The sequence below is a fragment of the Taurulus bubalis genome (genome assembly GCF_910589615.1).
Source record: "Taurulus bubalis genome assembly, chromosome: 7".
In the NCBI taxonomy this organism is placed as follows: Eukaryota; Metazoa; Chordata; class Actinopteri; order Perciformes; family Cottidae; genus Taurulus; species Taurulus bubalis.
The window spans coordinates 7,667,360-7,685,243 of NC_136595.1; the positions used below are offsets into that span (position 1 = coordinate 7,667,360).

General features: G+C 44.5%; 1 protein-coding gene across 1 annotated transcript; it reads right to left on the reverse strand.

Moving 5' to 3' along the window:
• Positions 1 to 557: 557 nt before the first annotated feature.
• slc22a23 (solute carrier family 22 member 23) lies at positions 558 to 17,884 on the reverse strand (the record flags this gene model as incomplete). The annotated part of the gene is made up of 10 exons (XM_079220736.1): positions 558 to 978; positions 1,944 to 2,067; positions 2,490 to 2,522; positions 3,362 to 3,588; positions 3,764 to 3,866; positions 4,685 to 4,812; positions 5,089 to 5,275; positions 14,688 to 14,842; positions 15,708 to 15,811; positions 17,447 to 17,884. 10 exons carry the CDS (start codon positions 17,882 to 17,884, stop codon positions 558 to 560), a joined length of 1,920 nt encoding a protein of 639 aa, XP_079076862.1.

The window sequence follows — 17,884 nt, forward strand, 5'->3', positions numbered from 1 at the left end:
GCCCCTTTCATGCAAAAAGAGTGGTGGTGGTTTAGCCAGTCCCTGGATCTCCCAACAAGTTGGCTGAAAATCACAAACACTTGATTGTGTCTCTGACATTTAGTGCAAAATAACTTATAAAGAATTATAAGATGCAGTGAAATCCTCTCTCAACGAGTCAAAAACTGCAAACAGAAAACTCACAGAGCACACGTTCAAAGCTAGTCTGCTCTCCTTTTGCCTCCCACTTGCGTCTTTTACCTGTCAATCACTCGACGGAGCGGACGGCAGTGCGAGGAAACCACCAAGACTTCCATATTATTTAACACACACTGACTTCAGATAGACTTAGTCCAGTACAATATTTTTTTGGCAACTCCAGAATGAATCATAGTCACAACAAACTACACAAATGTATTATCGTCACCGTTAAAGAGTTCATCTGGTTCATCCGAAAGATTCTTTTTTTTTGTTCCCTTAAAATTGTTTTTCCCTCCCCACCCACAAGTCAATGACCATTCAGTTGAGATTAATGCTAAAGCAATAATTAGCGCAGTAGTAGACTATTTCTAGGATGCTCACACCCCGTTGGCTATGGCATGATTTCCAATCACCTCCCCACCGGTGGCCAGGGCGTATGAGGCAGGCACCGCTGCCAGAGCGGTCGCTGCTGCCACCGTAGCGCCCCCGGTGGTCGTGAGGTGCAGCGGCGTGTCGTGGACGCGGGCGTACTCCCCATCGGTCTTGGCGAGAAGGAGATGCTGCTCTCCAGGGTGGAGCAGCGTCTGCCGGGTGAAGCTCTCCCCGTCGGCCAGGCTCTCCGGCAGCGGCTGGCCCCGCGGCTCGGGCAGCAGCAGCAGGCAGATGATGCACAGCAGGGTGCAGCAGGCGAAGATCACGTGATGCAGGAAGTAGCCCTTCTGGTTGTGGAGCTCCATGATGGGTGCGGTGAGCATGCCGAAGCCGGCGCTGGCCAGGACCAGACCCAGTCCTCCACCCCTGCACGGAGCGGGAGAGAGAGAGAGGAGGTGGGTCAGGTTTGTTACCATGGTAAGTTTAACAACAGGGGTCCTTCAGGTATCGGTGTGCTTCAAATAAAGTGCTGGTTGAGGCTCTGACACCTCACTTAACAAACCTGTTGCTGCTTTTGAGACCTTTTAGACCTTCTCGGTTTGTAGTGGCACTGCTACCCATTCCTCATAAAAATTGTATTTCTATTTCTATTAAATTTGAACAGGTTTATGAGGTGACTTTGTATTATCAAGTTCATGTAGATACTCTTTGAACCTTTATTTGTTGGACACCCATGCCCTGTAGGGCATTCTGGTTCATCCGGTCCTCTATGGAGGCAGACGTTTCAGACTCATACTTTCAGACACCTTTGGCCCATACTTTGTTTGAAGCATACTGAACACACTCCCTCGTCACCTCACCTGTCAGTCAGAACCGCACCACAAGATGGAGCTAATAAGCTACACGAGAACAAGAGCTTTGTCCAAAAAGTCCATACGCTGCAGCAATTCACAGTATGGACTATACAGTAATTGGCATAGTATAATGTGGTAAACAAAAAATCAATGTACTTCACCATTTTTGTACTAACAGGAAAATATTCTTTCATGTGTGCATTCATTTTTAAGAAGTTACGCCGATCGGAAAATAAAAGATAAAGCAAAAAATGTTCTGACTACAACTCAAATCTACTTAAAGTTAGTATGTAGTACAACATTTGGACACAAAGTAGGCCTTTTAGCAAAATATTCATCACATTTTTCATTTAAGGAAATGTGGGGATATGCGCGTATTTCATACTTAGAATAAGGACAATCAAGTAAAATGGCCCACAGTAGATGGTTCACTATAGGTAACAAAAAGGAAATGATTTCGGATACAGCCTGGAGCTCGCCCGCTGCAGAAGGCTCCCCTAAGTGTTGTATTTTGTGTTAATGACTTTCCCGGCTCACCTGATGACCGTAGGGGTGATTTCAGCACAAAAGAATATGCTGAGCGTGCTGACCGCGTGAGAGGAGAACATGCCGATGATGGAGAAGGCCACCGAGAATTTCCTGTTCAGAGTGTCTCGCAGAACTGTCCAGAGGAGGACAAGAGAACGTCAGTATACCAGAAACACCCAACAGGAATTATGATCTTTATGTAAGGGTTGATGCACAGTGGGGACAGTAATCAGGATGGTTCGAGATTCATGCTTATCACTGTCGTGGTTCATTATCACGCCTTTTTAACAAATTATGTTTTTATTGTTTCCGATAAAAAAAAAAAAGTCCTCTCGCTTTGTACGGAGGTCAGACCTGCGTTCATAGCAACAGTCTGTTATTCATAGCAGAGCTCTGATATAAAGAAATAACTAATCATAGCATGCCGTGGTTGACCAATCAGAATCTAGTATTTAACAAAGCCAAGTGAAAAAAAAACGTTATTGCACCCCGGAGAGCAGCCTTTAAAGTTTGGCTAAAAATAATCACAAATCAATAAACTGCAGTTGTACGTACCTGTGTCATGGCGAAGGCTGTACTTGCCAATCACTGCATCCCATTAGCGAGCGTTGGAAAGAGGAGAAACATGGCATTAGTAAGCACAGAGGGCAGCCAGTGCTGACTCATAACACGCAGAATGGGGGGGAAAAGCCTTCAGGAGAACTCTGAACAGTTTACCACTGAAGCCTGAAATAATGACTTCTGTACTGCATAGGTGGGTCAAAAAAGGGAGAGCTGCAGTCTGCACTGTTTTAATGACACAGGGATGCAAAATGTACAACTACCTTCACTGTCAAATTCCAACTTTCTGTTTTGCAAGAACTTTCTGAACAGATTTTTCCGACTTGGACTATTGCAATAATATGCCGTGCATTAAAATGTATTCTGTCTGTACATATAATATTTGTAGCTACAGTATATTTTAGTTATTGTGGATTTTTTAAACCTTTTTTTACTTAGTTAATATTCTTTACCGTTTATTACGTATTTATAATACTTGTTTGATTTATTTGACTATGTCTCTTGTTTGCACTTTCTGTATGCAGCTGTAATCCTGTAAATGTACCCGCTGCGGGACTAATAGAGGATTATCTTACCTTATTTTAAGCTTATCTTAAGATAAGATAGATAGCTAGCATATTTTAAGCTTATCTTAAAATAAGATAGCTAAGATAAGATAGCTAGTTAGCTAGCTAGCTACTGTAGCTACGGAGCTAGCTACAGTAGCTGATAAAAGATGTAATCAACAAAAGCTTGCTTGTTTACTTCTGTCTGAAATCAAAGACTCCAGTTTTTATCATTTTAAACTGCACAGGTGCAACCCTTGAATGCAAGCGTACATATACAGGTGTAGCAATGAGTGTTGCAGGACTTGTGTGGTTACTCACAGTTGAGTAAACCCAGCTGTAGCAGAGACGCCAGGGCTGTAATGATCATGAAGGTGAGCAGCCCTCCACGACGACCCATCAGTCCCACCGCGGGGCAAACCGCCAAGCAGGTTGCCACGGCGATGCCAGCCATCGTGTAATAGTCGGCGTGGCACAAGGCGGTGGGCTGAGCTTCCGGGTCCATCATACTGCGGGCGAAGCAGTGGTGGATCCCGTAGCCCGTCAGCCTGCGCAAACAACACAAAGACACAGTCAGAAGGCGGACCGGGAGGTGGCACCTGAGACATGTGTCTGATCCACGAGGCCGGTGAGGTTTACTCTCGCACACACTTCCTTATTTCTCTCTCTGCTCGGCTTTGATTACAAAAAGGAACTGTGCCCTCGCGGCCACAGCACACTTACGAGTTGACGCACAGCACCACTATGTTCTTCCACAGGTTCCTGGTGCTCATCATCTTGACAATGCAGGTCGGCTGGGGTTTCTTGTGCAGCTCCTGCTCCAGCTCTGGTAGGAAACATGAAACGCACACCTTGAGACCTTTCCTTGCAGAAAGTAATGAGAGGCCGGCCGCTATGGGGCCTTCAGCTGAGATAAGTTAATGTGCTCTGGGGCCTTTAGATGGATAGCACATCCCTTTGCACACACTCATCATCCGTCTGTCTGCTCGGCCACTGGGAGAGGCACGAGTGCTGAATCTATCACCGAGGAAAGGGGAAGGGAGGAGGAGATGTCGGTGAGAAAGGGGAAAGATCCAAGGTAAATCCTTTAAGGACTGTGCAGTAGCAGGACAATTCATTTACTTTTTTCATCCTCTCCTCTATTCATGTAGTAATTTATCCCCCCCCAAAAAATACCTCAAATGGACTTCTCAAATGTGATAATTCACTGCCTTTGATATCTTTTTTTTCTTTTTTCTGATTCAACACAACAAGCAATTTGGAGACATAACGTTGGGCTCTAAGAAATTGTGATGGCCGGTTTTCACTACTTCCTGGCATCTATAATGATATATATTATCTCGCAAAACAGATTCAACTCAAATGAAAATAATCATTGGTGGTAGTCTCGGACAGTCAGGCTTTTTTCTTCAATCTTTATTGATCTAAAGGAGCATGTATGTGATTGTGTGATTGCAAATGCATTTCATCATGAAAAAACAGTCGGAGACGCTGCTTGGAAACTACAGCATGTTTGCACATATGTCTTTGTGTTGCATGTTCATTTCATCACACATAACACAGAGGACGATGTGAAATAATCTGCATAGGGAAGTGACAAATCTAAAAGATTCAGGATCATTCTTCTTGTTTCGCGCCCCTCACCTGTCATAACTCCATTCGGCTCGGTGGTCAGGTTAACCTGGTTCTTCGTGGCGATACGCAGCATCATGACTTTGGACCGCCTGTAGTGCTGGGTGGCCAGCAACCAGCGCAGCGACTCTGGAAAGAGCCTGGTGGGTGAGCGAAAGAGAGGAATGGGAAGGCCATGGAAGAGAAGAGAAGGATGAGAACCGATTTGGAAGAGCAAGGAGAAGAAACCGACACAAACGGGGGAAAAAGGAAGACAATAGAAGAAAGAGAGTATTGTTTGTAAGTTGAAGCAGAGGCTGCACAGTACTGTGAGGTGCAGTGTGTACTGTACAAGCCATCGCCTGGCTCAGCGAGAGAAGAATCTGCCACCCCCACCCCATCCCCCGCTGTGGATTTCCTCAGAGGGCGGCACTCACCACACGTAGGGCAGCATCAGAACGAAAGGGCTGATTATGACGATCTGCAGGACCTGCCAGTCGTCGCGGTCCGGCCAATTGCGGCACAGAGCGGCCACTCCTGGCATCAGCAGCTGCCCGGCCACCATCAGAAAACTGGCCACCATGGTCATGGAGAAACGCCAGGCTGGCAAACAAAGCTCGATCCCTAAAATGAAAAGACGGGGAGGAAGAGAAAGAAATTAGTTTCACATTGCACAAAGATTCTTGTGGTGCCGTTGCACCTGTGGAGACCAGTACATTATCTATAAGCTATGCATGTGGATGTGGTTACCATCCTAAACTAAGAAGCAGGACAGAGACAGACTACAACGAATAGTCGGGTCTGCAGAGAGAACTGTCAGAATCAGAATCAGAATCAGAAACCATTTATTTGCCAGGAATGTTTACACAAACGAGGAATTTTTCTAGGCGGAAGGTGCATACATTAGACATGAGATGTTAGACGAGACAAACAACAATCAACAATCAGCGACAACAACAGTGCAATGGGTATTAAATTAAGTATCAGATAAAGTGCTCAGACAAACAGATAACGTTAATGTAAGTGTATGTTAAAGTGACATGTGTTTAAGTTAAAAAGTGTATGTTAAGTGGCATGAGTGTTTAAATACAATTGGTTCCAGCCTGCCCTCCATCCTGGACTTGTACACCTCCAGAGTCAGGAAGCGGGCTGGAAAGATCACTGCAGACCCCTCACACCCTGGACACAAGCTGTTCACACTCCTCCCCTCTGGGCGGCGCTACAGAGCACTGTACGCCAAAACCACCAGACACAGGAACAGCTTCTTTCCACTGGCCGTCACTCTGATGAACAAATAATCAGACTTCTCTATCTGTACTATTTTGACTACTGTTGTCTTTAATATCTTTCTTGTCTTTTTTATATTTATCTTGTTTACTGTATATTGTGTAGAAGTAGAAAGAGCTAAGTGAAACCAGAGTCAAATTCCATGTATGTCTAAACACACATGGCCAATAAAGCTGATTCAGATTCTGATTAATGACCTGGACAAGTGTGATGCATGTGTGTGTTTGATGGTGGTGACAGTACTGAATCTCCTCTGAATTACTGAGGACTCTTATCACTGATCCTTCCCACGAGAACACACTTGTTTAATAGCCGGCCGCTTTATAAACTTGGGATGGACTACACGTCAAGGTTTTTTGAGAGGGTTCAGCTGCTCGGTGAGCGTTTCACTGTAAGCGTCCCTTAATAGCTCCCCCGACGAGGCTCCCCTCCCCTCCCGCCTGTAACATGGTACAGTCCAGATGGCCTGGCCCATATGGCAAGGTCTTTTTGAAGGTGACCATTGTGGAGGGAGACTCACTAACCTGGCCTCATGTGCCATCACTTCTTATTGTGAGAAAGATGAAAAAAGAGGGGGGGAGGAAAGGGAAGGGAGAAAGTAGGAAGACAGGAGCCGAATACAAATTACTTTTCCCCCCAAAGGACATGCAGAAGTCCCTCCATTCATCAGTTGAATCACCGGAGGAATGATAATAGAGACTAGCAAGAGGGAGGCAGAGATGCAGATAAAAGCTCATAGAGAGAGGCGGAGGGAAAGAAAAACAAAGAAAGAGACGGAAAGATGACACAGATTTTCAGATAAAAGAAAGACGGGAAAGTTATTCAGTTAGAACGCAGGGCAGGAGGAACACAATGAAGGTATTAATGGGAATCCCTTCATCCGTTTTCTTCAGCCCCAGACAGACAATTTTAGAGTTAATATCTCCAAAAGCCGTCCCTGCAGATAAAGGAAATTACCCTGACCCATAATCCTTAACCTGGCTTTTCTCTCGTATGCATCAAAGGAGAAGTGGAATGTAAAAACATGTTTAGAAATTTGACTTGAGGAAAAGTAGTGGGCTAATATCACAATGTTAAGATTCCACAAGTCTCACACTCATTTATTTTGTACTTAAAGGAGAATTCTGGTTTGTTACAATCCAGTGGCAAAAAAACAGTGGCACCGGGTTACCTAAAAAAACACTTTATCTGGATAAAACTGAAAGTGAATGCATCTGAAATGTAGTAGTCCCTAAATAGTCCCTCATTGCATGGCTGGAGAACTGTAATACCACGCATGGTAGGAAGTTGGTCTTGAATGATGAATGACATTGAATGATGTTTGAGAAATAACTTCACGGTTTCACAGGATTGCACGAAGAAATGCAGTTGTAGCCCGCTCCACGCTACACACACAGGAAATGTATGAGCTAATATTACAAATATTTAAATTAGGATATGATATAAACAATAAAATGGGCAGTGAAACGCAGTGGCAATCACGAGCTGTAAAATGTGAAAAATGTCACACGGCGTACATAAAGTGCAACCTTCACCAGCAGTGATTGACAGCTGCGTCGGAGACTCCTCGGCTCTAATTGGTTGTTTTCCTCCAGGCGTGGTGGAACCTTGCATATGCCATTAGAAGCACTAAAAAGAGGCAGAGGACCACATTTTTTCACGGATTATCTGTCTCATGTACTGTCAGGATATAAGGATTTTTTTTTTTTATAAAAAAACACTTTTTTATTACATTTTAAAGCTTTTATCTGTTGTATGTGAAACTTCATTGTGCAAAAATAACCATACCTAAATTTGCCCTCTGAAATCAAGTCAGGAATGAAGCAGCATAAAATTAAAGTGCAGTAGTTAAATTGAAGTACCTCAAAATCATACAAAGTACAAAGCGTATTTCCATGTTGTGTATTTCCACCACTGCTGTCTGCTCTGACAAGCTGTGTCTCTTTGGTACCGCTAACCACAGCAGTCAATAGGCATGGATCAGACACAGCCACACACACACACACACACATACACACACATACACACACACACACACACACACACACACACACACACACACACACACACACACACACACACACACACACACACACACACATTAGACATAAACTGTACCTTTGCAAGGGCAATGCATCTCTAAACCTACCGCGCAAAACAAAAAACCACTCCCCAACTCTCCGGGGAGGTTTCTGATCCTGCTGACTCTACTGGGATATCAACACACACACACACACACACACACACACACACACACACACACACACACACACACACACACACACACACACACACACACACACACACACTTGCAGAGAGCTTTTGTTCCTGCTGAGTTGGAGAATGGCTCTCCTTGTGCTGATTATCTCACTGCCCCCCCCCCCCCCCCCCCCCCATCCCCCCCCCCCCCTCCCCCCGTGGGCTGATCCTCCCTCGCCCCCCTCCTGCCCACTCTTCCCTCTTGCTCATCAGGGCTGAAGTGGCTCCCTCACCCTTTGTAAAGCCACCATCCCCCACTTCTACCCTCCTTACCTCCTCCTTTCACTGAGCAGTTATCCACCGTCCTTGCATCTGAACAGTTGCAGAGGGGAGTGGAAAACAACACACTATAATGGAAGAAAGGGAGGCTAAAAACAAAGGGAAGGCAACAAAAAGCATCTGGTCTAATGGCCCAACTAATCTTTGATGACAAATGGCTGACAGCGCCACCACACAGACACTTTGCTGCTCCCTCGCTGACCTTGCCTGAAGCATGAGAACAGGGCACAGAGACAATTGGCTTTCTAACAGCATGGGTTCAGAGTGAAAACCAGTGTGTGTGTGTGTGTGTGTGTGTGTGTGTGTGTGTGTGTGTGTGTGTGTGTGTGTGTGTGTGTGTGTGTGTGTGTGTAGGGAGGGTGTAATAATGGACAATTGTTCTTCCCTTATAGTCTTCGTCTGAAGGCCAACTGGCTTACTGTATGGACAAACATTGCCAGTCTTTGAGATTTGGGTAATTTGAAAACATCGCCTTTGGTTTCTGGAACGTTATACACAAAACAAAAATCAATACGGATGAAAAGAACCCTCTGCTGCTTTAGATGGATGACTTCACTGAGAGGCAGGGATGGGAAATAGATAGCAGGTTTGACAAGGGCACGGCATGACAGGACAGTACGTCTCCCCAGCTGAGTCAGCAGTAGTCGTGCCTGTAGCTCATAGCCACACACACACACACACACACACACACACACACACACACACACACACACACACACACACACACACACACACACACACAGTATATATACTGCATGTCTCTGTCATTAGCTACACGTCTTGGAGGCAGCGAGCAGAGACAACGATATTAACCTTATCTCACTGGGGTAAAAGTAAATACAGCCTAATTCCTTTGGGTCCATGCAAACCTCACGCACTGAAATCCTCTCTTTGAGTACATGCCCACTCCCTGTGGGCCTCGAGAAGTGGCTCGGAAATGTTCTGCAGCTTGCCACAGCAGCTTGTGCCAGCTGGGACTCACACTGACAAATTCAAATGTCGACACAATTTTGTGAGAGAAAAAAACAACAAACCAAAACTTATATAAAAACTTTTTTTTGAAATGGCTCCCGCAGCACTATCCGCCATTGTTTGCACAGACCCAGAACTGTTGTGCGTCTGAACAAGTGTCGAGTCCTGGAGGGGAATTAAAAATATATATATAAATATAAAATAATATTTTTCCAAGTCAGAACTCCATTCTGTCAGCAGACAAGTCTAACTACGCTCACCCTCAGGCTGAGTTCATGTGAACGAGGCCGGTCCATCTGCCAACGCAGAGGGCTCTAAGGGAGAGGGAAAAAAGATGTTGCCGTAGTTGTTTAACATCACGCAAACATCATCCAGCAAGGCTGCCAATCAAATATGTACACAAGAAAAATAATGCTGTATTCATCTTGTTTGACTCAAATCCTTCCTCATAGTTTTTTTCTGTCTTAGAAACCTTCAAACCAATGAATCTACGACATAAACTGGATTTCCCGAGCCATATTTCAATGTCTCACTGGTCTCACTGTGACTGAGCCCTCGTTAGATCTCGTCAGATCTAAAGCTCCGTTCCAGACGCTCCTAGTTTCTCCACAGCAAAGTCAAATACAGCACTTCTGCGTCCCACTGTGACCTCCTCGAAGCTCTGAAGTTTATGGCCCGACGTCAGAGAAGTGGGTTATTCTGCAGCAGCGGTTTGATAAGGACGCTTGATGCTTCTTGAATCCGTTGTAACTGCCGGCTGTGAAGGAGCAGCTTCAAAAACCAACAGAGGGTGATATTTAACATTGAAAAGAAAAAGTTTCAGTGGAGTATTCCTTAAAGGTTTGTCTTTAAACACTGTCTTGACCACACAGACTTGTACTAATATGGTATTATAATGGGCAGAAAAACAAGGAAAAGGGAACGAGGAGACGGGAAGCTATATTTCCTTTTTTTCCTCCCGGGAGACGGTCCTTAGGTACGTGCTAAATTACAAAATAATGAACCCTGAATGCAGAATTGATGCAGCAACCAGACATGCAAACAACACACAAATCACCATGTTTACATTAGCAGTGCAAACCAAAGCTTCTGCTGGCAGCTCCAGCAGAGTTTATTACTCTCTGCGTGCTGCAGAGAGATAACCGAACGATGAGAGATTTAAATGAGCCTCGAGAAAATGAGAAAGTGAGAGTAATGAAATGGTAGTGTGAGAGAGAGAGGTGGAAGAGGAGGAGGAGGAGGAGGAGGAGGAGGAGGAGGAGGGGATGAATGTGGCAGAGGAGAGTCGAGGGAAGCAAAGAGTGAAAATGGAAAAGGCCAGAGAGCTGCTGGAATTAGAAATAGAAATTCAGCGCTGCGTTTGCAGTGACAGAGGGTGAGAGGAGGCAGACAGAAAGAATATTTTTTTTGCGGGGGGATGAGCACATACAATAGTCCATAATACGCTATATGTGTGCTACATGCATATTGTTGAGTCTCTCCATCTGATCTGCTTCACGCTGCAGTCTATTCGGCGCTCTGCAACCTCTCATTTGAGGGTTTTTACATCCATAATGGGTGTTAATGTGTCCTTTTGTTAGCACAACGCAGCAGGATAATGATACTATGCAACAGAGGATTGTTTTAAGGGCAAACGGTAACATATTTAATCACTGGCCAAGTCAGTCACAAGACCTCACTCCAACCCATTATGCGTTTCACCTGCTGGAGGCCAGGCGGAAGGCAGAACACCTCGAAACAAGCAAGACGTGCCGCTGAAGAACAGGGCTGGAAAACCCCCTCGATGCACAAGAAAACTGTGTGAGCGCCCAGCCATGGTAGGTAGAGTGGATCACATTGAACAAGGAGGTTTATTTGTTAACTGTGATGGATGTTTTCTCTTCCATATGAGAATTGCCAATCTGCTGGCATGCATACATTCTGTGTGATCGTCGGACTGCACGCCTGTAGGACTTGTTTTAATGATGTTGCAGCATCCCCAGATCTCAGTCCAGATCATACAGCGCTGAGCACGCTAATGATGGGGTCGGCCCCGGTTTTTACTTGGACAGCAGTATGCAGGATTACAGTCTTTACAGTCTTATTATTATTAATTGTTAAAACTACGAAAATAGTTTTAATAAACTTTCATGTTCCTTTCAATTTGACAACTTGATTCAATTGTATCCTGGTTGTCCAATCACTTTTCAACCCTTAAAACTGAGAGACTATGTTTAAAAAGGATTCCCTTCCTACATTGCTCATCAGCAGTAAACACTCACTGTGTTTGTACTTAAGGGCACATTTGAGGTACTTTTACTTTGCTTGAGTATTGCAATTGTTTACTATTTTATACCTTTTCTGACAGCTAGAGTTACTTTACAGATTAGGATTTTACGAATTCAACATGTGATTAATTTATAAAATGTGCTATGCGATGAATTTAAAATTAAAATGAGTTAAATGTAACCAGCTGTAACTAAATATGTTTACAGAACTGTACTGTCACTTTTACTGAATTAAAAGATATGAGTACTTATTCCACCGCTGCTTGTTTGCATGTTTAGGATCACTGTCCAGCTAAATAGTTGTAAAATCGTGGGACTTTGTTTAAAAAGAGCTGCGGGTCCAACGCCCACCCAACATGGATGGCCTAAAGTCACTGCAAACTCATAACTATTTTCGCAATCTCAAATCTAATGTACCGGACCGCAGAGTAAACACGAAAAAACAAGGCGTCGCTGCCAAAACCCTGATGGACCGTTTCTGTCCTGCAGGGGGACGGCTGTACCCCTCTTGGCAAACAATACAGAAACAAGGCACAGAGAGGAGAAGCTTCATATTCCACTCGGCATCTGAGTTGTTTTAGTTCGGAACAATGAAAAATTGCAAGGGGGGTTGCATTGCCCCACAGCTTGTGTGTGAGTACACTATTCAGCCTTTGAGGACGTGCTTATTGGAGGCTTCAAATGTGTGCGCTGCTATTCTACATGCATTTTACTACCAATGGAACAGCAGCGTCTGTTAGTTCACTTCAAAGCGACTCGTTGTGTGTCGGAGAGACGACTGTTCCTCCTACTGTATTCATCTACACCTCACGAACCAACAAACACCTCACACAAACGCGGTCTTTTTGTTGCACTTCAAAGTGCATGCATGCAATCTGTTCTCTCACACAAACACACACACACACACACACACACATAGTAACTCATCCCATCATTGTCAACACTATACAGAACAATTGCCTCCCATGACAGACCACTTTTTGGTTTGGCAAACAGACTGAAATAACAGGAGGGAAAGGAGTGAAGTGTGAAAAAGTACAGGGACAGACATGGAGGTCGGAGAGGAAATGCTGGCTGGATTCACACAGGAGCGAATTAAGTCATGAGATCTCCCAAATAAATATCTAAATATGTAATACTTTTAATAATGCAGCAGAAGGAAATGGACGTGTTTCAGCCCTCGGCTTTCCTCAGCGTTCCAGAGACATTTGTGTAACTTCTCTTAAACAGCAGCCAGGAACCTGCTGGTGGTTACCAACTGATACAGATCATCCAAAATATCCCAAACCAGATACTAGTAAGTCATAAGATGAAACATGTCATATTCTGTTCGACGCAGGTATTTTCCTCGACGCATGCAGAGGTGTCTTCTTTTTAAACCCATCGTACATAAATCCCGTTCCTCTCTCACATTCTCAACTCCCGGTGACTTTGTATACATCAAAGATTCAATTCATCTCTCAGGGGTCTCTCGGCAGACGGCTCGGAGGCGTCCATTTTGTTTGTTTGTTTGTTTTTAAAAGCAGTTCTGCAGATATTTATCAGGATCCCCCGCTGAGAGGGACTAAACCAGCCCCATCGCCCGAGCTCAAATTCTACCCTCGCTTCACGCATAATGATCCACTAATCTCCTGCTGGCCCTGCAGAGGAGGCCTTGAGGTTGAGGGAGGGGGGGAAACAAGTGGGGGGTGCAAAAATCCTCAGGAGAAATGAAAATGCTATCAGCCAGTTTGGTGTCACCTTGGTTATTATGCAGAGCCACAGAAGGGGCGTACTGGAGAGGAGATTATTATACAGTATATATCTTTATTTATATATATATATATATATATATATATATATATATTGTTTAAGATGTGGGCGGCGGAAAGAAGGGTCTACGTATGTGCCCTCATGAATATTTGCAAAATCTCTGCACCACAAACCTTAAGCATTGAAGCAATTAATTGTTGCATGAGCCTGAAGGTACTGTAATTTGGTGTCATCAACATATTCACTAATTGAAATCCCTAAAGGGTTGAAGTCCCTGTTAGCTGCTGCTCCACTAGCTTCTGTGGCTCTGTGAGCATCTTCCATGAGTATCCTCTTACTATTTATATTCCCTATTAAACTAATTAGTTTCTGCAAGAGCAATTATGGCCTTTCAAACTCACAGTGATTTTAACAAAGTTTTAAATACGTACAAAAAACTATCAGCATGCACTGCGTGAAATACATCATCGGAACTGTTGGTTTCTCCCTTATTCATAATATGCAACACTGTATTCATGTGTCATCTGTCCAGATGTTTAGCTGCAACGTCTGCTGACAAAAACAAGTCCATAGGACTCCATGTTCTTCTTCGGTTACCAACCATGAACATTTGGCTGACCTCAGTCTGTGGAGCTGCTGACGTTTAACCCGCTCAGGCATTTGATTTGTTTTGTTTAGGAATTTACTATCTGTCTCGACATACGTGTCCCAAAAGTACATTAATACGATATTATGCGTTATTATAAGGCTGTGTGAGGACACAGTACAGGTCAGGGGAGATATGTTGCCAACAACCATCAGAGAGTAACTGGACACTGGACATTTCAGTCTCAAAATGTATTGCACCAGATAAAGCTCAAAGGTTACCTCCATCTGTAGTTCTTACACCACCTTAGATAAAGACGTGTTAAATGTCTCGCCCAACAAATATTGGACACTTGGAATTAAAAGACTGGACAGGCAGAAGTAGATAGAAGGTATAGCCACCCAAAATATCACTTCATAAAAGACAACGGTTATATGACAATATTCACGGTGAAAATATTTAAGAGTTTTCCAAGAGAACACACAAAATGTATTGTTTTCTTATAGTACGTTTCTTCCAGACATCCCTAATGTACCAGTCGGGCGTTGATGCTGATTAAATAAACAAAATAAACGACTAAAGAAGTACAGGAGCGGGGAAAGCAGAAACAACAAAGCAGACAGCGTGTACTTACTGAGCACGTAGAGGGAGAGAGCGAGGCCCGCCAAGCAGAAACCCTCAAAGAAGCGCAAGGTGCTGAACATGGTGACGTTCACAGAGAAGGCCACGCTCACACCAAACACCAGCATGAAAAGCACCGAGAGAATCAACACCGGGTGTCGACCAAACCTTTAGGAAACGAAGAGAAAGACGGAGCAAAGTGTTTAATGGCCGTCACAAACTGAGAAAAGGAGCTTTTGCTTTGAAACTCATTGTTTGCTTCAGACTTTGTGGACTTCCTGGTTGAAGGGGGGGGGGGGGGGGGGGGGTCAGTGAGTCAATGGGTCAGGTTAGAGCGCAGGACTGGGCAGTTCTTTACATTGTTGCCATGGTTACTGATCCCGAAACACAATGTGGGGACTTTTTTTTTCCCACGAGGCAGCTCAAGTGGTTCACAGGCTGCAGACACGACCAGAATTAATTTGATTGACAGCAGCGTGTCACACAATTACAAATAAACAGATTTTTTTACTTAGATGGGTTTAGTTTGTGGTGGTCACGGCTATTTAGAAACATTGCAATAATTTAGCAGCAACTGAAATTGTCCAAAAACAATCTCCTGGTAACTCCTGGAAGTTTTCATTAGAACAACTTTATAAAGAAATTGACAGTAAAATATGTGTGTTAGCCAGGCTGATCTGGAAAGTGGAAAAAGGTGTGTGTATATATAGTTCTGTGCATATATATATATATATATATATATATATATATATATATATATATATATATATATATATCCACTACAGGATGAATATGTGACCTGTGCTTGCACAATTGATAACCAATGATTCAAAGTTTTAAGCATATAAACAAAACTCCATCTACCTCCATTGTCTTGTGATGGAGCGACATATTAGAGAGCACTATCTTAGTTAGATTTGAGTAGATTTAAGTGAGAAAATACTTTTTTTGTAGCTTAGATGAATAGCTATTTTAGGGTTGACTAACAGAAGTGGCAAAGAAGCACAAAACAGCCATGAAAGAGGCAGCTCACCAGTCAGCCATGACACCCATCACTAGGTAGCCAAATATGGAGCCCACCAGCAAAGAGAACTTGGCAATGTGCACCTTCCAGGCTGAGTCACACACCAGGTTCCACTGAGACGAGAGACACAACACAGAGAGAGGAATATTAGTCCATTTTTCATAGAAAACCACCCACTGTAAGATAAAACAGAGTTAAACATCCTGAAGTTTCAATGTGAACGCTGCACAGAAGCACAAATAAAGTAGGTAGAAGCTCTCTGACTCCCTGTTTTGATAATTCATGAAGGTTGATGAGTGTGCAAACATGCTGCAAACGCTTTTGAAATATTCAAATGTGCACCTCGAAGGAAAATACGAGGAAAGCGTGTGAGAGAATGTGGGCGCGTGTCTATTATAACGATCAATAGCTTTCCACTCTTTCCCATGGGTCAGTGCACACGCACCGCCGCAGCCCTCAGCATCTGGAACGCAGCCAAGGACACATGTGGAAAGCACGATGTGGACTCAAGAGTCGTGCACGACCCTGAAAGGATCTGCAGAGCGATTCAGCTGCGCGTGAAGAAAAAGCTTTGGTGTTTTACAATGATTTACAGAACTCCATGCTGAGCCTCCGACGGTGTCGAGGAGCAGAGAAAGAGATGATTATTGGTTATGACTGATGATTGTTGGGTAGGAAATGGCCGGTGGTGATGAGGAGAACTCAGCCGGTATGGCTCTATATGCATACGGCCCATTAGCGCCGGCGTTATCTGAGAAAACAGATATCAGTCGTGCACAGGGGCCGGAGCTGGGTGGAAACTCAGAGTTGCTGTTCATGGACTTTTGGTGGAATGGCACGTTAATGAAATGTCCATCCAGTTTTAATCATGTTACAAAATGCTGAAATTAGATTCAAAGCAAAGCTCAGTTGTTAAGGTTTTGTGTTTTACAGTGCACAGCAGGATTAACTTGCTAGGGGTCGACGGGGCCCCATTCCTTCAGTCTCACTACAACATTTAGGCTACAGGTTTGTCTCTGCTGCCCAAATTGTCTCAGCTGTAATGTGATTAAAGACATTAGTTTTAATGAGTAACATATAAGCACACAACTGAAATAATAAACATTTTGATTTTGACTTTCACAGTTTGGTTATAGTACTTGCAGGTCTTTATTATGTCAGTGCTGTAACACTGAAATAAGCAGCAATATATTGGGATATATATGTATTCCTTCTTCGATGTCGTTATAAACGTTAGTGTCTCCGCTATTCGTTACATTCACTATAAGTCAGGGCAGCAGAGGGAAAGGGTGCAACAGTGCATCCCTGTTCCTCTGGCTCTGGCACAGTTTCCCCACTCTGTGTGATGTAATGCACTGAGCTGAACACCACTTGGATCATTTCATAAGTGGTCTGGTATTAATTGGCCATATTGTGATTGTCTTATTAATAGCATTACACTGACTTCAACCATTACCGCCAAACCAAACCACATAACCAAACCACAACCAAACCACATCAGTCTGTGACACACACACACACACACACACACACACACACACACACACACACACACACACACACACACACACACACACACACACTCATATTGAGGTCAGTGGGTAAACGTGTCAATAAGCTGCGTTATACTTGTGTATCAGCCTCTGGTCTGAACTGAGTGGCAGCGATGAGGAAGACACTGGGTGGTGAGGATGAGGAGGATGAGGATGAGATAACACGGTGGGGTCTATCTCGAGCTCAGTCGTTACCTTGGTAACTACATTCTGACTAAGTCCCGTATGCAACTCCAGCCTCAGCTCCTTGCAGGAGCACAGCACGCCGCCGCTGCCCGCGCCGAACCCCTGGTCGGTGCCGTTGGCTGCGAGTTGCAGCGCGTGCGCGCCACCGGCCACGGTTACCGGCGGTGGGGACGCCGCGGTCCAGTTACTACTGTCGTTCGTGAGGTGTCGCACGCACGTGCCATTGGGCTGAGCCAAGAGGAAATAATCCGAAAACTGACTAAAGCCGATGAACAATGCCGGTATCCAGGTCAGGACCACGAGCTGCTTCTGGTGCTTCCCAAAGCCCCCCAGAGACGGCAGGACCGTGCCGTCGACGTGCGGCAGCAGCCGGGGCACCGGGTGCTCCAGCGGGGTGAAGCCGTTCTCGGGCGGGTGCTCCTGCGCCTCCGACCGGCCGGCTGCCAT